The sequence below is a fragment of the Microcaecilia unicolor genome, chromosome 7 (assembly GCF_901765095.1).
Source record: "Microcaecilia unicolor chromosome 7, aMicUni1.1, whole genome shotgun sequence".
Taxonomy (NCBI): domain Eukaryota; kingdom Metazoa; phylum Chordata; class Amphibia; order Gymnophiona; family Siphonopidae; genus Microcaecilia; species Microcaecilia unicolor.
This window is the reverse complement of record NC_044037.1, coordinates 213,372,582-213,394,871: the sequence shown is the minus strand read 5'-3', so window position 1 is coordinate 213,394,871 and position 22,290 is coordinate 213,372,582. Positions and strand designations below refer to the sequence as shown.

Sequence of the window (22,290 nt, the reverse complement as noted above, 5' to 3'; positions counted from 1 at the left end):
GAAGTGGGGAATTATAATGATGGAAGAGCTGACGGACAAAAGATGGGGGAGGTACAATTCCGAAGTAGCAGAATGGGTGCACTTAGACTGGGTACTGGGGAAAGACCTGAATGGGGAGGGGGGAGAGGGGATGGTGAACGGGAAATGATTGGGATAAGGGGTAAAGGGGTTTCAAGGGGGGGAGGGGAAGGGAAAGAGGGAGGGGGGGAATAAGGGGAGAAAAAGGGAGTGGAAACAGGTTATGAGATTTTCATGATTATATGTGTGTATTCTAAGGTTAGGTTTTGGGAAAGTTGGATGTTAATGCAGAGGGGGATGTGGAATTGTAATGTTTTTCTCTCTCTGGACTGTTTAATAAACTTTACAAATTAAAAAAATGTTCAATTTTTGCTTATGGTTATAATAGCAGAGCAGTTAATGATTTTGTGTTATGCTTAATTAGGTATTTACGACGATGATCTGGAAATCATAACTTTGGACAGAGGAGAATTTGGTAAGTTGTTTTTTTTTTTTTTAATGGCCCTCTTATCTGCTCTTACAAGATCTTTAGCTATCATGCCATTCCATATCTTATATAGTCTTATATAGACCGTTGAGGATAAAGCACATTGGAGTAATGGTATGTTTGATAGTTTACTCACATTTAGTCCTGTGTTAAAGATGGGATATAAACTAAATACTTTAAAAAGGAAACAATTTGGGTTTTGAAAAAAAAAATTGTCATCAAAATGGTCAGTCTGACTCTTCCATCTAGTAAAGTGTTCTGTATGTAGCATCTTGATTTCTAATAGCTAATTAGATAATTGTATGACTATATGGTGAGAGATTTTTATGCACTAATTGAAGAAAGATGTCTTTCTGCCTTCACCCAATTTTCAGAATCTTGTGAATTTTTTTTTGTTTTTGTTTACAAAAGCACAGAATAAGTAGATTAGTTTACATGGTCATGTATTAAAATAAATAATCTCAAACTCTTAAATGAAAAGTGCCATATTCACAAAAGCGTTGCAACAGACAACTTCTTTAGCAATTATTGTATGCTTTGACACTCTTGAATTTGTGAATGCAACATAAAACTGCCATTTGGAAGTCCCATGTACTGGCAGTGCTCTTAACACCTACGGTTATAGCTTCTGTATTTGCTGTATTCACTTCAGACTAAATCAAGAAACACACCGATACCATCTCTTCTCTCTCCCGTCGGGCGCCTTCTGCATCAACCTCCTTATCTAGGAGGGGTTTTGGCAAGCCATGGAGCGTTCCGTACTACTATTCTAGGCGTAGATACGCTCCGTTAGCTCGTCAACCTATTCAACCCCAGCGCACTCGTTCCTGTCAACAGCTTGCGCCTAAGGCCCTTGTGGCTCCCCAGTCAAAGCAAGGGATAAGCTTTTGACTGGCTCCAGCAGAGCATAGCCGCAGTAAAAGTGTCCATCCCGAACGACTTGCCGGTCGGGGGGAGGTTAAAATGTTTTTTTACCAAAGGTGGTCTCTTATAACCTCTGACAGGTGGGTTCTTTAAATATTACTCTCAGGTATGCCCTTAATTGGCTTTCCAAACCTCCAAATTGCCCACCGAGAGCTCATTCATTCAGCTCTTAGCACAGGCAGGTACTTGCAGAGGAACTCACCGCCCTTCTCAGCGCCAATGCGGTCGAACCCGTCCCACCAGGGGAAGAAGGGCAAGGATTCTATTCCAGGTACTTCCTTGTGCAGAAAAAGACAGGGGGCTGCGTCCCATCCTAGACCTGAGGGCACTGAACAAATTTCTAATCCAAAAAAAGTTCAGGATGGTTTCCCTGGGCACCCTTCTTTCAATGATTCAGAAAAACGATTGGCTATGCTCTGTGGACTTAAAGGATGCATGTACTCGCAATCCCGATACTTCCAGCCCACCGGAAGTGTCTTCGATTTCGACAGGGAACACATCACTTTCAGTATCATGTGTTGCCTTTTGGCCTTGCATCAGCTCCCAGGGACTTCACCAAGTGTCTAGCGGTAGTTGCAGCATTGCTATGCAGACTGGGAGTCCATATGTTCCCATACCTCAATGATTGGCTAGTGAAGAGCACCTGAGAGGACGGTGCTCGGGAGTCCATGCGGATGACTATTCGGGTGCTCGAGCTACTAGGGTTCGTTTTAAACTACCGCAAGTTCCATCTTTGCCCTGTTAAGTGACTGGAGTTTATAGGAGCCCTGCTTGACACACAGAAGGTTCGAGCTTACCTCCCAGAGACGCTAGCAATCTTGTCTCACTAGCTTCCAGGGTTTGTGCCTCTCAGCAGATCACGGCTCGGCAGATGTTGAGATTGCTGGGCCACATGGCTTCCAGTGTACATTACACCCATGACATGTCTTCACATGAGATCAGCTCAATGGACCCTGGCTTCTCAGTGGTTTCAAGCCATGGGCAGTCTAGAATATGTCATCCAAATGTCCCCCAAACTGGGCAGACTTCTACGGTATATGCCCCGAAAATGGCAAGGATAAATCAAGGTCAGGTATACATATAAAGTAGCACATATTAGTTTATCTTGTTGGGCAGACTGGATGGAACGTACAGGTTTTTATCTGTCGTCATCTACTACATTACTGTGTTCAGTGGTGGACAATTCGATCCAGTTTGTCTCTGGGACTTCCATTCCAAATTCCTCAGCTTCAAAAAGTGCTGATGACTGATGTATCTCTCCTGGGTTGGGGAGCTCGTGTAGATGGGCTTCACACTCAAGGTGTTTGGTCCTCCCAGCAAACGAATCTTCAGATCAACCTCCTAGAGTTTTGAGCGATCTGGAACACTCTAAAGGCTTTCAGAGATTGGCTGTCTGATCAGATTATTCTAGTTCAAACAGACAATCAGGTTGCAATGTATTACACCAGCAAGCAGGGGTGCACTGGATCACACCCTCTGTGTCAGGAGGCCGTCTGGATGTGGCACTGGGTTCGCCAGCACGGCATATTCCTTCAAGTCACTTATCTGATGGGGGCAAACAACACCCTGGCCAACAGGCTGAGCAGCATAATGCAACCACACGAGTGGTCTCTCCACATGGGCATAGCCCGTAAGATCTTATGAGCGTGGGGCACCCCTTTGGATCTTTTGGCCACTCAATCACAAGGTCCCTCAGTTCTGTTCCAGGCTTTAGGCCCACGACAAACTAGCATCAGATGCCTTCCTCCTCATTTGGGGGACAGTTCTTCTGTTCGCGTATCCTCCAATATAGGGTTACCATATGGCTCCAGAAAAAGGAGGACGGATTGAGCCAGCCGGGTTTTACTTCCATTGCTTCAATGGAAGTAAAACCCGACTGGCTCAATCCGTCCTCCTTTTTCTGGAGCCATATGGTAACCCTACTCCAATACCTCTAATAGGAAAAGCTTTGTTGAAACTCAAGCAAGACCGCAGAACCATAATTCTGATCGTGCAGTACTGGCTACGGCAAATTTGTTTTCCTCTTCTTCTGGAGTTATCCTCCGAAGAACTGTGGCTATTGGAGTCTTTTCTGATCCTCGTTACTCATAACAAGGGGTCACTTCTACATCCCAACCTCCAGTCTCTGTCTTTCACAACTTGGATATTGAGATCCTAGAATTTGCTTCCTTAGGTCTCTCGGAGGGTGTCTCCTGTGTCTTGCTGACTTCCAGGAAAGATTCCACTAAGAGGTGTTACTCTTTTAAATAGAGGAGGTTTGTCGTCTGGTGTGAGAACAAGGCCTTACTTACCCTACACTGACCCTGCTTGAACACTTTCTACACTTATCAGAGTCTGGTCTCAAGACCAACTCCGTAAGGGTTCACCTTAGTGCTTATCATCAACGTGTAGAAGATAAGCCCATCTCTGGACAGCTTTTTGTTGTTCGCTTCATGAGAGATTTGCTTTTGTCAACCCCCCCTATCAAACCTTCACCAGTGTTATGGAATCTGAACGTCATTCTCACCCAGCTTCAGGCCTTAGTAGTGGATGCACCTTATACTGTTTCATCACAACAGAGTAGTCCTCTGCACGCACCCTAAGTTCCTGCCGAAGGTGGTGTTGGAATTCCATCTGAACCAGTCGATTGTCTTGCCAACATTCTTTCCTCAACCTCATGCCCATCCTGGCGAAAGCAGCTTGCACACCTTGGAATTCAAGAGAGCATTGGCCTACTACTTGGAGCAGATAAGGTCCCAGAGACAGTCCGCCCAGCTTTTTGTTCCTTTTGATCCCAACAAGATGGGGTTGCCATTGGGAAACGCACCATTTCAATTTGGCTACAGATTGCATTTCCTTCACTTATGGCTGGGCTGGTCTTGGAGGGTCATGTCACAGCTCATAATGTCAGATCCATGGCTGCGTCATTAGCCCACTTGAGGTCATCCTCCATTGAAGAAATTGCAAGGCTGCGACATGGTCTTCAGGCCACACATTCACATCACACTACTGCCTTGAGCAGGATACCTGATGCAAGAGTCGGTTTGGGCAGTTAGTGTTGCAGAATCTGGGGTCTAGAATCCAACTCCACCCTCCTAGGCCCGTCTTATTCAGTTCCAGGCTGCACTCTCACTCAGGTTGTATATAGTTTCAGGTTAATCTGGGTTATGTCCTCACTGTTGCGAGGCCCAATTAACCACTGTTTGCTGTTTTTGGGTGAGCCCGGATGCTAGGGATTCCCCACCTGTGAGAATATTGGAGCCTGCTTGTCCTCTGAGAAAGCGAAGATACCCTTACCTATAGCAGATATTCTCTGAGGAGAGCAGGCTTCGTAGTCTCACAATCCCGCCCACCTCCCCTTGGATTTGTCTCCTTGGTTATTTTATGCTTTATTTTTAAACTGAGGAGACTGTGCGACGGGTGAGAAGGCACTCGTGCATGCTGACGCTCCACAAAGCTGTACTTTTTACTTTGGCAAAATGCCGGACTGGGCAACACGGATCGGTGTCACCCACTTGTGAGAATATGAAGCCTGCTGTCCTCGGAGAATACCTGCTACAGGTAAGTATCTTCGCGTTACATGTATTTGTATATAATAGGATGATAATTAGCAAAGTTGGCAAACAAGAATACAAAAATAAATGCTACGAAGATCTAGCTAAATATTATACAAAAATAGATCTCTGCATATATTCTGTTACACTACTAATTATTCCTGAAGAGGCTATAAAGGCAACAAATATATTTAGGCTCAGACCTAGGCTCCTGAGCGCTAACACAACCCTTTGCAGACTGAAACAAAGGCTAAATCTCGACCATAGAGAGACCCAGTTCTCACCATATGTTTGACTGATTGCATCCTTCAGAGCATCGTCCGCTTGGTGATGGATAGGTTCCTTCTACAGCTCGAGCCAGATTCCCAGCAGGCTACTCCAACGTGTAGCTGAAGGATGTCAGGAGTTTATCTGGAAGTCACTGCCTGGCAGGTAACTGGCTTCTCTGTATGGCTTGGAGAGGTGCAGTTCTTAGGAGGGATGGAAAAGACAGCCACTTTTCTCAGAGAGCTATCTTATTTTCCTCTGTACTCCTCCTGTGCCAAAACTCTTTTCTTTTATTCTTCACAAAGCCTGGTCTCTGCTTTGCCACACTGATCCTCAGGTGCCTTTTCTGGACCAGTCAGCCGATGAAATGCAGGCCCTGAATAATGGGGCCCGTGGTTCTTTCAGAAATACTTCTCATCTGAGCTGGCACCTATGAAGGCTTATCTCATTCTTGTATCGGTGTAAATATGTCTTCTCACCATTTTCCCGCCAGAAACAAAACACAGATGTTTAGCATGTCCTAGAGAGATGGCAGTCAGGCTAGTGGCAGGAAGTCTTTGTTAGCCATGGTAGTATGGTTCATAAAAGATGGATCCCCATCCTAGTCAGGCCTCAATTCTCCAAAAGGTGAGAGACTGGACACTTTAAGGGTATATTCAGGAGATCAAACTCCTAATATATATCCAGAGGTACTTAGCTGACAGAACACTACTAAATAGCAATTATTCTGGACTCGTTTCTAGGGGAAACGTACCTTTTTGGCTCTATGGCTAGCTAGCTGTGCTGGAAAAAGGAACAATGCCACATATGGAATATATTATGATTTATTAGGTAGAAAAATAATATAGCAAATGCAAAGCAATTACAAAAATAGCTTGTATCAAAATAAATTATCACCAAAACATATACAAAGATATATGATTATCCAAACGGACTATCTAAATGAGTGATTACACAACCAATCACAATACTGATATCCTAATGATTATTATGAGAACTTACACCACACGTCTTATGCAAAATACACAGCAGCTAAATTCACAGACCACCAGTCCTGACATAAATCCAATCTGTCACAGACAAAAGCCAAGGACTATCTGTCCCCGTGACCATAGGTAGTATATCCAGTTATCTTACTTTGCCATCTGTTATGGCGGACTTCCAATGGTAAAGAAGCGGATTCCTCCTCAGACTGAAGCTGAAGCCTCAACGAGCCTCTCAGTCCAGGAATAAAGTCCAAGGTTGGTATTCTGGATATAGGTGGCACAATCTTTAGGTAAGGCCGTATATTGTAGCTGTGCTAACCTTGTTAGTTTATTAAAAGGTCTGCAGTTCACTGGTGTTTTAGGAAATCAATCTCTTGCTCTCTCTCTGAGCCTTCTATCCTCCAGCAAGTCTTCCGGTCTTCTCTCTTCTGTTCTCCTTCAGACCCACATTGGCATCCAAGGGTCAGATGATACCTGTGGACCAATCCTTTATTATAGCAAAGAACCTGTTATCAGATGGCATGCAAACCTCCCTGTCGGATCCCATACTCCTGGAGCCATCTATGTCTCTCCTCCATTCTTCCCGGGAGATAACTGGGCTAGTTTGCAACAAATAATATGGCCTTGGCTGAAGTCATCTTAGTATGGACGGCAGTAATTTTCCTGTGTAGAAAAGCTGGTTTCTGATGGTTACAGATGTATTCAGGCCACAGGTTGTAAAATCCATATTGTTATAACAGAATTATTCAGGCTAGTATAGGCCCCAGACCAGCAAAGGTGAGATCGCAGGTAAATACTTCTACAGCACCCTACATAGTAATCTGAGGAAATGCTTCTTTATGGAAAGGGTGATAGATGTGTGTAATGACCTCTTTCTGGAAGTGGTATCTGAATTTAAGAGGAAGGGATAGAAGAGATTAGTGGATGGCATGGATGGGCAGACTGGGTAGAACATAGAATTTTTTAACTGCCATCATTTTTGACTGTATGTTACAGCCGTTGGAGTTCATAGCAGTTAATGACTTGTCCAGTTTGGACCAAATATTTGTTGCATTGTTTGTCTCTAAGTAGCATTTAATCAAAAGAAAACTTAATGTTAAATTATATTTGGTATAAAGCCATGATTCTGTATAAATATTCACCTCTCTAGCTATATGTTGGCATGACAATCTTCCACAAGAATTGCATTATGCAACATGGTATGAATCATTTTCACAGATTTTCTAATTATAATGTGCATTGAGAAACACGTTTGACAGTATGTTTATTTAAATTTGGAGCTGTGATTATAATTAGAGGTTATGTTGGAGTATGTCTCTGAAATTAGCCTTGTGTTGATTCTCTATAAATCATTATCGCATTATTTTTTTTATGCTTTGTATTTTTGTTATGCAATATACTTTTCATACGCATTGAGCTAGATTTATTATAAGCGTTATCCACATTAACTCCATTATATATCACAGGTCCCATTTCGTAAAATGGGATTTATTGTCTGTTGTGTGTGCAAGTGTGTTTTGGGGTTTTTTTTGTTTGGTTTTTCATAACTCATTTTAGTGCAGGCATTCTTAGTACAAAAGTGAAGCAGAAATGTAAATTTTTTTATGCTTTGGGCAGTTTAGTAGAATGTCAGTTTGGTTTTTGCTTAGGATGTTTGAGATAGGGACATCCAAATTAGTACATTCACAATTCCTGAAGTGTATTATGCATTCAGAAGCCTTTGTTAAAATACATGTACAGACACTGGCAAATATGTATTTGCTGGCATGTGTAATAGGAACATTGATTTTTATGAAACTACATGCCTTAGTGCCTTACACATGTAAAAGCTAATAATTTGACAACCTACACATTTGCTAACAAAGCACATGTGTAAGTTCTAGATTTCAGAAGCCTGTGTACAAGAGGAGCCAATGGGCCAAGTAACTTTGTTTTTTAATTTATTTTTGAGGTGGTAGTAAACACCACAGAAGCAAGCACATTTGTCCCTTCAATCACTGGAGGAGACCCCAGGTCCAAACAAGCAGGTAGTTGACATGGTTGCATTGTAGCAGGTGTAAGTGCCAGTGAAAAAATATTTTACAATAAATGTGTATTGCCATTGTGAAATCCTGGGGAAGTAAGGTTGGAGCCAGAAAAGCACAGCTTTTGATGACAGTATGTTGGTGCTGGCTGGATTTGTCCAAGGTCTTGGGGATTTAAAAAGCTGGATGTTTCGGCAGCAGTAACCTAATGGTTAGAACAACAAGCTGAAAGTAGGGAATCCTAGTTCAAATCCTACTGCAATTCCTTGTGACTTTGGATAAGTCACTCACTGTATCCCTCCATTGCTTCAGATACAAACTTAGGGTCTTTTTTACCAAACCACTCTAGCAACTCGCAGCATGGCAATGCCAATAAAGCGGTTTGGTAAAAGAGGCCCTTAAATGTAATCCTTCTGGAACAGGAAAATAGCTACCTGAATGTAACTCGCCTTGAGCTTCAACTGAGAAAAGTGTGAGCTAAATCCAGATCCCCAGCTGCTTTGCTAATTTTGTAGCTGAGATTCACACCTAATGAGATATGAGGGCAAGGTGTTAGGTGAGCACACAAGACCTCATACTTAATCTGCCTGAGATGATAGAGAACCAGAAGTGAAGCAAAAATACTGACTTGTAAGGCGTGATATCCTACAGGGGCTTAACTTTCTATGTTTGGCAACTGAGAGCTATCCTAGCAGTGTGGACTGGAATTGCTGGGCCAGTTGATTTTTATCTGCCTTCATGTACTTGGGTTACCGTGAAAAACAAGATTTGAATGTCATGAAATACAGCAGCTTTCCAGTAGTAAAATAGATAATGTTGGTTGCCACTTCAAACTGATTTGCTTAAGTCATCCTGTTCTCACCTATTATTTCTGTTTGAAAAAAATATATATCTGGCCCTAATTATCTCGCACTTCTCTTGCCAAATAAACTCCATGTTAATTAGCTAATGTGTTAGTTTGTACATGTGTAGATATGGAGAGCCTTACCCAATTCCCTTTTAATAAAATTGTGGTTGTGTAATTTTGTTTTACTTTTAATTATTGTTTTAATTATTTTCCTTTCACTTCTTGCAGATGCCGCTGTTAACTCAGGGGAACTCTGGTTTGTTAATTTTTATTCTCCGCACTGTTCACACTGCCACGATTTGGCACCAACGGTATGTAGAATAAGTAAGCTGTGCTGGTATTCCTTTTGTTTTTTTCCTTAAATTTTAATTAAAAATCTCAAGTCCACAAACTTATTAATTGCTGTATGGCAAACATCCTTTATTGTTTTTGAAAATCTAGTTGATCTTTCTAAGAGCCAAGAATCTGCCAGTCCTTCAGCTGTAAAGTTTGGTGCGTTTTGCTGAGCACATTTTTTGTCCCTCTTTTCCAGTGGAGAGAATTTGCAAAGGAAATGGATGGGCTGATACGCATTGGAGCTGTGAACTGTGGGGATGACCGAATGCTGTGCCGAAGCAAAGGCATAAATAGCTATCCAAGTCTCTATGTTTTCAAAGCTGGGATGGTAAGTAAAGGAACATTCAGATTGTATGTGGAAGGGCTAGAATTGTTCAGAAATAGGAGGACCTATAGATTTGTCAGTGAAACTGTTACACATTGACCTTCAGGAGTTTAAAATGTCATGGATCTTATTTATTAAGATGTGATGTAACTGCAGAATTGTCACATGTTAACATAATGCAGTTTGCTACACTTATTGAGGCACAATTATCAGCTTAGTTAATAGGTATTCTCCGAGGACAAGCAGGCTGTTTGTTCTCACGACTGGGTTGACGTCCACGGCAGCCCCCACCAACCGGAACAAAACTTCGCGGGCGGTCCCGCACACAGGGCACGCCCACCGCACATGCGCGGCCGTCTTACCGCCCGTGCGCGACCGTTCCCGCTCAGTCTTTTCTTTTCCGCGCTGGAGAGAGCCGCGTTCGTCTCTCTCTCTGTCAGCCCCGGAAACCGGATCGCGCTTTCGCCGCGAACTTTTTACTTTTTGTTCTCCGTTTTCTCCTTTCTTTTGTTTAAAAAAAAAACAAAACGCTGAACTTTGGTTTTTCCCTCGTCTTTTAGCGGGGGCGTCTCGTTGTGGCCGCGCGGTCGATTTATTTTCGAGGTGTGATTTTTTACCGCCACCATCGACGACTTTGACTTCGCCGACGCGATTTTTCCGTCGATGTCCTCTAAGGTCCCGAGTGGATTTAAGAGGTGTGGTCGGTGCGGCCGGCATATCTCGCAGACCGACACTCACGCTTGGTGCCTCCAGTGCCTCGGGCCGGAGCACGATACCAAGATGTGCACCTTGTGTCTCGGTCTCTGGAAACGGACACAAGTAGCGAGGCAAGTTCTTCGGGACCGTCTTTTTGGAACTTGTGCTGGCCCCTCGACTTCGACGGCATCGGTATCGACGGCCGGATCTTCGGTACTGGTATCGATGTCTACGAAATCGGCACCGACAGCATTGACCCCAGGAGTACAGGTCCCGTCGGCCCACCGGCTCTCCGGAGACGGCAGGGGTGAGAGGCCGCGTGGGCAATCGGCCCCGGTCACTCCCTCTACCCAGGGCCCTCGGGACCGAACCCTGTCGGACCCAATTCCTCGAGGCCGAGGGGGATCCACCTCCTCCTCCTCTTCTGTCCCACCGAGCGCCGATGACGGGCATCGTAAAAAAGCGAAAAAACACCGTCATTGGTCGCCCACGACGCATCCGGCTCCTGGCGCCAGGGATGAGTCGACGCCGAGGAAGCGGCAGCGTCGAGAGGAGAGGTCCCCCTCTGTCGTAGAGGTATCAGCACGTCAGGGTGCCAGCACTTCGGTGCAGTCTCCTGGACCCGAGCAGCTTCCGGCACCGACACCTCTACCGGCCCCCTCGTCTTTCCCGACAGCGGGCCTGGACGAGTGCCTCCGAGCCATCCTTCCAGGGATCCTGGAAGGGCTGATGCGCCAGACTGTGCCGGCGCCGTTGATGGAGGCGCCGGCGTGCTCTAGCCCGGTGCCGAGGCCTTCGACGCCGACGCCGCTTGCGGCGCCGGTCTCGACCGCCACGCAGCTGGAGTAGACGTCGATGGAGCTTCATCCCCGCCGGCGCGGGAGTCCACCGCTTGACGACGCCACCGAGGTCTCGGTGCCTCGACATCGAGTCGGACCCGGTTGAGGACCGAGCTGCAGGAGCTCATGTCTGACACCGAGGAAGAGGCCTCGTGGGGGGGGGGGAGGAGGAGGAGGACCCCAGATATTTCTCCTCAGAGGAGTCTGTGGGCCTTCCCTCCGACCCCACTCCTTCACCTGAGAGAAAGCTCTCGCCACCTGAGAGCCTCTCCTTTGCCTCCTTCGTCAGGGATATGTCTATTTGCATTCCCTTCCCCGTGGTCTCTGGATGAGCTGAGGGCTGAGATGCTCGAGGTCCTCGACTATCCATCACCACCTAGAGAGTCCTCCACAGTGCCGTTGCACAATGTCCTCAAGGAGACACTGCTTCAGAACTGGTTGAGACCGCTATCTAACCCCACCATCCCCAAGAAAGCGGAGTCCCAATACAGGATCCACTCGGACCCAGAGTTAATGCGGCCCCAATTGCCTCATGACTCGGTGGTCGTGGACTCTGCTCTCAAGAGGGCACGGAGTTCGAGGGATACCGCCTCGGCGCCCCCGGGGCGGGAGTCTCGCACTCTGGACTCGTTTGGGAGGAAGGCCTACCAATCTTCCATGCTCGTGACCCGCATCCAGTCTTACCAGCTCTACACGAGCACCCACATGCGGAATAATGTGAAGCAACTGGCGGACCTGGTCGACAAGCTCCCTCTGGAGCAGTCCAGGCCTTTTCAGGAGGTGGTCAGGCAGCTGAAGGCGTGCAGAAAGTTCCTGTCCAGGGGTATATATGACACCTGTGACGTGGCATCTCGTGCTGCGGCCCAAGGTATAGTGATGCGCAGGCTCTCATGGCTGCGTGCCTCTGACCTGGACAACCGCACCCAGCGGAGACTGGCCGACGTCCCTTGCCGGGGGGATAATATTTTTGGTGAGAAGGTCGAGCAGTTGGTGGACCAACTACATCAGCGGGAAACCGCCCTCGACAAGCTCTCCCACCGGGCGCCTTCAGCATCCACCTCAGCAGGTGGACGTTTTTCCCGGGCCAGGCAGGCTGCGCCCTACGCCTACAACAAGCGTAGGTACTCCCAGCCGGCCCGAAGGCCTCATCAGGCACAGGGACAGTCCCAGCGCGCTCATTCCCGTCAACAGCGTGCGCCTAAGTAGCCCCCTGCGCCTCCACAGCAAAAGCCGGGGACGGGCTTCTGACTGGATCCATGGGAACATAGCCGCCATCAAAGTGTCCGTACCGGACGATCTGCCAGTCGGAGGGAGGTTAAAACTTTTTCGCCAAAGGTGGCCTCTTATAACCTCCGATCAGTGGGTTCTCCAAATAGTGCGGTGTGGATACGCCCTGAATTTGGCCTCCCCTCCACCAAATTGTCCTCCGGGAGCTCAATCCTTCAGCTCCCAGCACAAGCAAGTACTTGCAGAGAAACTCGCCGCCCTTCTCAGCGCCAATGCGGTCGAGCCCGTGCCACCCGGGCAGGAAGGGCAGGGATTCTATTCCAGGTACTTCCTTGTGGAAAAGAAAACAGGGGGATGCGCCCCATCCTAGACCTGAGAGGCCTGAACAAATTCCTGGTCAAAGAAAAGTTCAGGATGCTTTCCTTGGGCACCCTTCTGCCAATGATTCAGAAAAACGATTGGCTATGTTCCCTGGATTTAAAGGACGCATATACTCACATCCCGATACTGCCAGCTCACAGACAGTATCTCAGATTCCGCCTGGGCACACGGCACTTTCAGTATTGTGTGCTGCCCTTTGGGCTCGCCTCTGCCCCATGGGTGTTCACCAAGTGCCTCGTGGTGGTTGTGGCGTATCTACGCAAGCTGGGAGTGCACGTGTTCCCATATCTCGACGATTGGCTGGTCAAGAACACCTCGGAGGCAGGAGCTCTCCGGTCCATGCAGTGCACTATTCACCTCCTGGAGCTGCTGGGGTTTGTGATAAATTACCCAAAGTCCCATCTCCAGCCAGTCCAATCTCTGGAATTCATAGGAGCTCTGCTGAATTCTCAGACCGCTCAGGCCTTCCTTCCCGAAGCGAGGGCCAACAACCTCCTCTCCCTGGGTTCCCAGACCAGAGCGTCTCAGCAGATCACAGCTTGGCAGATGTTGAGACTCCTAGGTCATATGGCCTCCACAGTTCATGTGACTCCCATGGCTCGTCTTCACATGAGATCTGCTCAATGGACCCTAGCTTCCCAGTGGTGCCAAGCCACAGGGAATCTAGAAGATGTCATCCGCCTGTCCATCAGTTTCCGAAATTCGCTGCGCTGGTGGACCATTCGGACCAATTTGACCTTGGGACGCCCATTCCAAATTCCACAGCCCACGAAAGTGCTGACGACGGATGCGTCTCTCCTGGGGTGGGGAGCTCATGTCGATGGGCTTCACACCCAAGAACTGTGGTCCCTCCAGGAAAAGGATCTTCAGATCAACCTCCTGGAGCTCCGAGCGGTCTGAAACGCACTGAAGGCTTTCAGAGATCGGCTGTCCTGTCAAATTATCCAAATTCGGACAGACAATCAGGTTGCAATGTATTACATCAACAAGCAGGGGGGCACCGGATCTCGCCCCCTGTGTCAGGAAGCCGTCGGGATGTGGCGTTGGGCTTGCCAGTTCAGCATGCTCCTCCAAGCCCCACGTACCTGGCAGTCGTAAACAGTCTGGCCGACAGACTGAGTAGAGTCATGCAACCGCACGAGTGGTCGCTCCATTCCAGAGTGGTACGCAAGATCTTCCGAGAGTGGGGCACCCCCTCGGTGGACCTTTTCGCCTCTCAGACCAACTACAAGCTGCCTCTGTTCTGTTCCAGACTACAGGCACACGGCAGACTAGCGTCGGATGCCTTTCTCCTCCATTGGGGGACCGGCCTCCTGTATGCTTATCCTCCCATACCTTTGGTGGGGAAGACCTTACTGAAGCTCAAGCAAGACCACGGCACCATGATTCTGATAGCGCCTTTTTGGCCCCGTCAGATCTGGTTCCCTCTTCTTCTGGAGTTGTCCTCCGAAGAACCGTGGAGATTGGAGTGTTTTCCGACTCTCATCTCACAGAACGACGGAGCGCTGCTGCACCCCAACCTTCAGTCTCTGGCTCTCACGGCCTGGATGTTGAGGGCGTAGACTTCGCTTCGTTGGGTCTGTCTGAGGGTGTCTCCCGTGTCTTGCTTGCCTCTAGGAAGGATTCCACTAAAAAGAGTTACTTTTTCAAGTGGAGGAGGTTTGTCGTTTGGTGTGAGAGCAAGGCCCTAGAACCTCGTTCTTGCCCTGCACAGAACCTGCTTGAATACCTTCTGCACTTATCAGAGTCTGGCCTCAAGACCAACTCAGTAAGGAATCACCTTAGTGCGATTAGTGCTTACCATTTTCGTGTGGAGGGTAAAGCCATCTCTGGAGAGCCTTTAGTCGTTCGATTCATGAGAGGCTTGCTTTTGTTAAAGCCCTCTATCAAGCCTCCTGCAGTGTCATGGGATCTCCATGTCGTCCTCACCCAGCTGATGAAACCTCCTTTTGAGCCACTGAATTCATGCCATCTGAAGTACTTGACCTGGAAGGTCATTTTCTTGGTGGCAGTTACTTCAGCTCGTAGGGTCAGTGAGCTTCAAGCCCTAGTAGCTCATGCTCCGTATACTAAATTTCATCACAACAGAGTAGTCCTCCGCACTCACCCTAAGTTCCTGCCAAAGGTGGTGTCGGAGTTCCATCTTAACCAGTCAATTGTCTTGCCAACATTCTTTCCCAGACCGCATACCCGCCCTGCTGAACGTCAGTTGCACACATTGGACTGCAAAAGAGCATTGGCCTTCTACTTGGAGCGGACACAGCCCCACAGACAGTCTGCCCAATTGTTTGTTTCTTTCGACCCCAATAGGAAAGGGGTCGCTATCGGGAAACGCACCATCTCCAATTGGCTAGCAGATTGCATTTCCTTCACTTACGCCCAGGCTGGGCTGACTCTTGAGGGTCATGTCACGGCTCATAGTGTCAGAGCCATGGCAGCGTCGGTGGCCCACTTGAAGTCAGCCACTATTGAAGAGATTTGCAAATCTGCGACGTGGTCATCTGTCCACACATTCACATCACATTACTGCCTCCAGCAGGATACCCGACGTGACAGTCGGTTCGGGCAGTCGGTGCTGCAGAATCTGTTTGGGGTTTAAATCCAACTCCACCCTCCAGGACCCGAATTTATTCTGGTCAGGCTGCACTCTGTTAGTTGTTCTTCGTAGGTCAATTCTGTTATACCCTCGCCGTTGCGAGGTTCAATTGACCTGGGTTCTTGTTTTGAGTGAGCCTGAGAGCTAGGGATACCCCAGTCGTGAGAACAAGCAGCCTGCTTGTCCTCGGAGAAAGCGAATGATACATACCTGTAGCAGGTGTTCTCCGAGGACAGCAGGCTGATTGTTCTCACCTACCCTCCCTCCTCTCCTTTGGAGTTTCGTTTTTACTCATTTTTGCTTGTCATTCAACTGAGCGGGAACGGTCGCGCACGGGCGGGAAGACGGCCGCGCATGCGCGGTGGGTGTGCCCTGCGTGCGGGACCGCCCGCGAAGTTTTGTTCCGGTTGTTGGGGGCTGCCGTGGACGTCAACCCAGTCGTGAGAACAATCAGCCTGCTGTCCTCGGAGAACACCTGCTACAGGTATGTATCATTCGCTATATGCGGTAACTACCTCCGTGTTCACTGTAAAGCACATTCCCTGCTCATTCTCCCCACTGTTTTGTGTTTTCTTGATAAGAGAGTGCATGATAACTGCTGGTGCACGTTTAACTACTGCAATAATCACTACAGTGTCTCAGATAGGACCCTTTCTTTAATGTCTTCAGACCAGTCCAGAGCCTGTGCGTAGTGTCTGTCAACCAGCTGATGGAGACAGAAAAGCAAAGTAGTTCTTTTTGATTTGCCTCTTAAGGACCTCTCCTTTTCTCCATCTATACTTCCTCCCTTGGTGCTCTGATCTCATCACACGGCTTTCAGTATCACCTTTACGCTGATGACTCCCAAATCTACCTCTCCATACCAGTAATCTCGGCAGAAATCCAGTCCAAGGTATCTGCCTGCCTCTCTGACATTGCTACCTGGATGTTTCACCGCCACCTGAAACTCAATATGTCCAAAACTGAGCTCCTTATCTTTCCTCCTAAACCAACCTCTCCCCTTCCCCCATTCTCTATTTCTGTCGACAACACGCTCATTCTTCCTGTCTCTTCTGCTAGCAACCTTGGGTTCATCTTCGACTCCTCCCTCTCCTTCTCTCCCTATATTCAACAGATTGCTAAAACCTGTCGTTTCTTCCTTTATGTTTCAACATTTTTTATTAAAGTTAACAGTGCAAACAACATATGACATGTATTAAGTTCAAGCATGAATAAAAGACTGGTTTACACCGAGCGAATGCCTTTTAATAGAAAACGTAAATTTTTTAGTTTTTTCCCCCCCTCCCCCCCTTTGTTGTTGCTTGCATGATAAGTATTCCCGTGCCCTCTCCTCAGTCCTTCCCCCCATCCTTTACTAATATCGATGTTCAGAAGTGACTATGCCTAGAGATGATACCAACAGCCCACTTGCATATAAATGCCAAGATAAGCGAGTACTCCGTGAGCCATTTATAGCCCTCTAGTCTCAACCTGTCGCAAATTCCTTCCCAGCTCCCCCTCTTTGTACTCTTTCAATGTTTAATGAACAGGGTAACACTGTCCCACATTGTAAATTGTACCTATATAAGATGCAGGAGCAAATACGAGGTCAGTGCACCTCTACTAAATACCTACCATCAACACGATAATTATGACTTGTGTGTTGTTCCCACTCTCCAATTCCCCCCCCCCCCCCCATCAGCCTACCCATTATCTCTCCCCCTACTCCCCCCCCCCCAAAAAAAAAAAAACACACTATAAGCCATTTAATATTGAGCTGCGCGCGCTTGGAGACAGCGACTGAACATAAGGGCCCCAGACTTCCAGGAAGCGGGTTCTTTTCTTTGGGGAGGGTCCCACCGCCCTTCGCTCATGCAGTAATAGATCATGAAACCTATTCCTCCAGTGCCAAAAATCTGGCGGGTCCGCTCCCACCCACCCATTCATGATCACTTTTTTCCCCATCAGGCAGGCCTTGCGGATCAACTGTCGCGGGCCCCCCCCTTGATAGGCAAAAAGCTCGTACTTATCAAATATAACCCCCAAGGGAGTGCAGCTAATGCGAGCCTGTAATAAGCCCTCCAAATACCTCAGAATCTTGTCCCAATACCGATTTATGAAGGGGCACTCCCATAGACAATGGTAGAGTGTACCTTCACTCTGTTGACATTTGGAGCACATGGGATCTGGCGCCCCTCCCATCTTAAACACCTGTGGTTTAGCCATATAGGCTCTGTATAAAATTCGAAATTGACATTCCCGCAAACTTGCATTTACAGACATCCCCGGTATGCGGGAGACCAGCTTTGTATAATCTAACACCAAATCAGGTTTCTGCATGTCCCGTGCCCAGCGTTTGGTAATTGTTGTTGTGTCTTTTTGCGGACATCTAGCCCATAGTAGCTTATGTAGAGTCGATATGGAGAGTCGTTCCCCAGGTATTGCCTTAAAAAATTCTCTCATTTTCCTCCCATGCCCCTCATTCAGATGTGCCATGTCAAGCGACCGAACATAATGTGCCAGTTGCTGGTAAGCAAACTCATGGCTTGCACTAATGCCTACTCCTAATGCACCCAGGTTCAACAGGCCTCCTCTTAACCCCATTACATGTTCCAATCTTGTGATGCCTAGACATGCCCATCTTTGGAACACCCTATTGTCTGAGCCCGGCGAGAACATAGGATTACCTTGCAGCGGCATGATATCTGATATGTCTGTTGCCACGCCCCATAATCTAGTTAGATCTTTCCAAACTGCCCGCATGGGGCCTAAGAGTAAACTGCTCTTAAATTGATTTGGCACCGAGGTTCGCGTCGTTTCTTCCTTTATAACATCACCAGAATTCACCCTTTCCTTTCTGAACACGCTATCAGAACCCTCATCCACACTCGTCACCTCTCGCTTAGACTACTGCAACTTGCTTATCACAGGTCTTCCACTCAGCCATCTCTTTCCTCTTCAATCTGTTCAAAACTCTGCCGCAAGACTAATATTTCGCCAAAGTCGTTATGCCCATATCACCCCTCTCCGAAATCACTTCACTGGCTCCCTATCCGTTTCCGTATACAATTCAAGCCCCTCTTGTTGACCTATAAGTGCATTCACTCTGCAGCCCCTCACTACCTCTCCACCCTCATTTCTTCCTACACTCCTTCCCTAAAACTCCGTTCACTGGGCAAATCTTTCCTAATTGCACCCTTCTCCTGAAGAAGCTGGTGAAGGGAGAGTGGGAGTCTCAGAATTCTCCTTTACACATAGGTACGGCAATGGCATGGCTTTACTAGCTCCCTTTGGCAGATTTAGAATCTTTTCATGTTCGTAAGATAGATTCTCTGGTGACAGCAGTTACCAAGAAGACGGCTATTCCTGTATAAAGGGGGGGGCACTCTCAAGAATCCTCAAGATCAGCATATGGAGGTGCTCCTGAAGCGTTCTTTTGAGGTTTCGGCCTTGGCCTTGCAGGTGGCTACTACTACTACTACTACTACTAACTAGCATTTCTAAAGCGCTACTAGGGCTACTAGTGCTGGCTATATGGCTCAAGCCTTTTTTTGATGGGTCGAGTGGTTGCCTGATTCTCTCCAGCGTCGTCTTCCTCGCAGTCATCATTGGACATGGTTAATTTGGAGTTGGGTACTGCCTTTCTTGCTGATGCCTTGTATGACTTAGTCTGCACTAAGATTAAGGCACCAAGATAATTAACCCAGGAGGGTAGTTCAGGTGGGGCAAGGGTGACAAAACAATGTGGTTATAATGTACATTGCATGAGTTGCCCCAATTGGGAACCCCCCCTTGGGCCTTATACCAATTTCTCATGTTTTTAGATCTGACGGAAGCATACCTGCATATTCCGATTCTCCCAGAACATCAGAAATACCTTCGCTTTGCAGTTTTGAGAGAGCATTACCAGTTTCAGGCAATGCCCTTTGGCCTGGCCATGCGCCAAGAACATTTTCCAAGATAGGAGGGCATTCTAGTGTATCCGTACTTGAACGACTGGCTCATTCGCGAGGGGTCCATAGAGGAGAGCAACGGCTCAGGTTGTTCTGCTACTTCAACATCTGGAGTGGATAGTCAATGTAGCCAAGAGTTCTCTAGTCCCCAGCCAGACACTGGAATATCTAGGGGTACGTTTTGACATCTGGAATGGGATGATGTATCTTCTGGTGGCCAGCATGCAGAAGTTACAGGCTTAGATTTGCCATCTCCTTGCTTTTCAGGCTGCAGCTGTCTTGGATGTTCTGCAGATTCTAGGTTCCATGGCGGCAACCATTGAAGTCCTGCCATGGGCGACAGCGTACATGAGACCTCTTCAAGCGGTGCTGCAGTGGTCGCCTCTATTGGAGGTTCTCTCTTGCCAAGTTTGGCTTCACCGTGCAGTGCGTCTCGGTCTTCAGTGGTGGCTAGACCAGCACCATCTGAGTCGGGACATGCTTCTGGACTCGTCGGATTGGATGCTAGTGGGAGCCTGTCCAGATGGGAAGCTCATTGTCTTGGACAAGTGGCTCAGGGAAGCTGGTTGAAGGATTCCAGGTGGTCCATCAATCACCTGGAGACTCAGGAGATACATTTTGTCCTGTTGGCCTTTTCAATGCCTATTACACTGCCAGGACGTGCGAGTCCTGTTGGACAATACGGCGGCAGTAGCCTATGTCAATCGACGGGGGGGTATGAAGAACCCTTGGTTGGCACAAGAATCAGCCATTCTCATGGCCTGGGCGGAACAGAACCTGCAATTGCTGTCCGTGGCACTTGTGGCAGGGGTCAACAATCAGGAGACTGATTTCCTCATCAACATCATCTTGATCTTGGAGAGTGGAATCTGGTTCCCGTGGCTTTCCAGCTCATAATCGACTGGTGGGGTCCTCTGTCAGCAACTTACTTCTCAGTCTAAAGATATAGCACCTTTGGCATGAGACCTTTGCATCTTATCATTTTTAGGAATGTGCATTTGAGATCCCTTGGCAGCAATCGAGCTGTATTTCTTCTCCCTCCAGTAGGGGAGTGAGCTCTAAATGTAGAGGTGTTTCTGTGACACTGGCCTAATAGAACATTATTCTGTGTGTAATAGCCCTGTTGCGTTCTACAGAAGGACACATTTTTCCCATGGTTTATTACCTTTGGTACGGGACTGATGGAGTAATGATTGGAAGTAAATAGCCATGCTAACTTTAGCACAATCAGCATGAAATTGCACATTAACGAATTGTATATGGCATTACGTCCAATGCAGCAAACTGTTATAATGGTGAGTACAATTGTATTTATTTCCCACTTAGCACTGAACCTTTACTTCACCTCTGGTGTATCTTCAAGTTCCCATGAAGTTAAATCAGCATGGACTGCCCGAGTTGGTTACTCTTAACATATTAATATAGCTGCATTGCCACCATTTTCCAAGATAGTGAAGGTTCAAGAGGAGGACAGATGGTACTTCCCCAGTACCAGTTGTTAAGTATTTGCTGTTGGTCCGTCAGGGAGGGGGGGGGGGTCTCTGGTTGCTGCTTTTTTTTCTGTTTTAACACAGATTTTTTTGCCAGGTCCTAAACTTGCACACTATGAAGCAACTAGATGTTCAGCATTTTATTATTTAACCTCAAAATAGTGGAATGATCTTCCGCCATGCATTCACTCTGAGCAGTCCCTTCCAGCCTTTAAGAAGGCTCTAAAGACTCGCTTTTTTACTTTGGCCTTTGATACGGTCTGCTGATTTCAGAGGACTAGAGTGTGTTGATCTATGATTGATTGGCATCTTCTTTGTTCTTGGTAAAAGCGATTGTCCTTTTCCTATCAATTTTTTAACATTCCAGGGTACCTGAATGTAACTCATCTTGAGCTACTACTGAAAAAGGTGTGAGCAAAATCTAAATTTAAAAAAATGTTATTTAAATTGCTCTTGTTGTAAACTGCCTAGACCCGCCTGTTTGAATAGACAGTATAACAAGTTCCTAATAATATAATTATATCAAGAAGTAAAGTCAACTATTTAGTCGAAAAAAGAGAAGGAAACCTGCATAAAAATCTAATGTTGATATGTGCGAGGCTGTGAGTTTGTACCTGAGATGATGTTGAATGAAGCAATTTGCCCTAGCAAAATTTGAACCTTGGCTTTCCTAGTTCTCAGCCTGTTGCTTGGTCCACTAAACTACTGTTCTACTCATTTGCTAAGGCAATGGTTCCCAAACCTGGTCTTGGAAGCACCCCAACCACTCAGGTTTTCAGGATGTCCACAATGACTATTCATGACAGATGTTTGCATGCATTACTTCCACTGCATGCAAATCTCTCTAATGAATATTTATTTTGGGTATCTTGAAAACCTGTCTGGCTGGGGTGCCTATAGGACCAGGTTTGGGAACTACTGTGCTAAGGTATCGCTCCACTATCTTACATTTTCTAATTTTTAATTTAGTAAACCTTACGGTGTAAAATAAAACTGCAGGAAAGTTGATATGAAGTTGATAAAGTACAGTGTCACAGAGAAGACATTTTACCCTGAAAATCACCTTTAAATTCTTTTCCTCTGTTTTCTGTAGAATCCAATTAAATACTTTGGAGATAGATCAAAGGAGAGCTTGATTGATTTTATCATGCAGTATGTCACCAGCACAGTGACAGAGTTGTGGGCAGGTATGTGTCTGCATATGCAATAGGAAGAGAGAATGTAGCTTGTTAAATTTGAGACAAACATTGGAGTGTTCATTTTATCATCCCTAATCTTGGTGGGTTCCTGTTTAATTGTGATGTAGCTTCCTCATATTACCAGTCTTCTGTAGCTGTAAATCATGCTATCTGTCTAGGTCTCTTTTTTTTTTTCTCTTTCTC

The 22,290-nt window shown here is 46.9% G+C and overlaps 1 protein-coding gene across 2 annotated transcripts in view; it reads left to right on the top strand.

The window, feature by feature from the left end:
- The window catches only part of DNAJC10 (DnaJ heat shock protein family (Hsp40) member C10), a 149,545-nt gene that overhangs the window by 33,623 nt on the left and 93,632 nt on the right, over positions 1 to 22,290 (top strand). For both annotated transcript variants that reach the window (XM_030209466.1, XM_030209465.1), the window contains exons 4-7: positions 443 to 493; positions 9,315 to 9,397; positions 9,619 to 9,750; positions 22,002 to 22,095. In XM_030209466.1, coding sequence (XP_030065326.1) covers positions 443 to 493; positions 9,315 to 9,397; positions 9,619 to 9,750; positions 22,002 to 22,095 — 360 coding nt within the window. The remainder of the gene's footprint in view (positions 1 to 442; positions 494 to 9,314; positions 9,398 to 9,618; positions 9,751 to 22,001; positions 22,096 to 22,290) is intronic.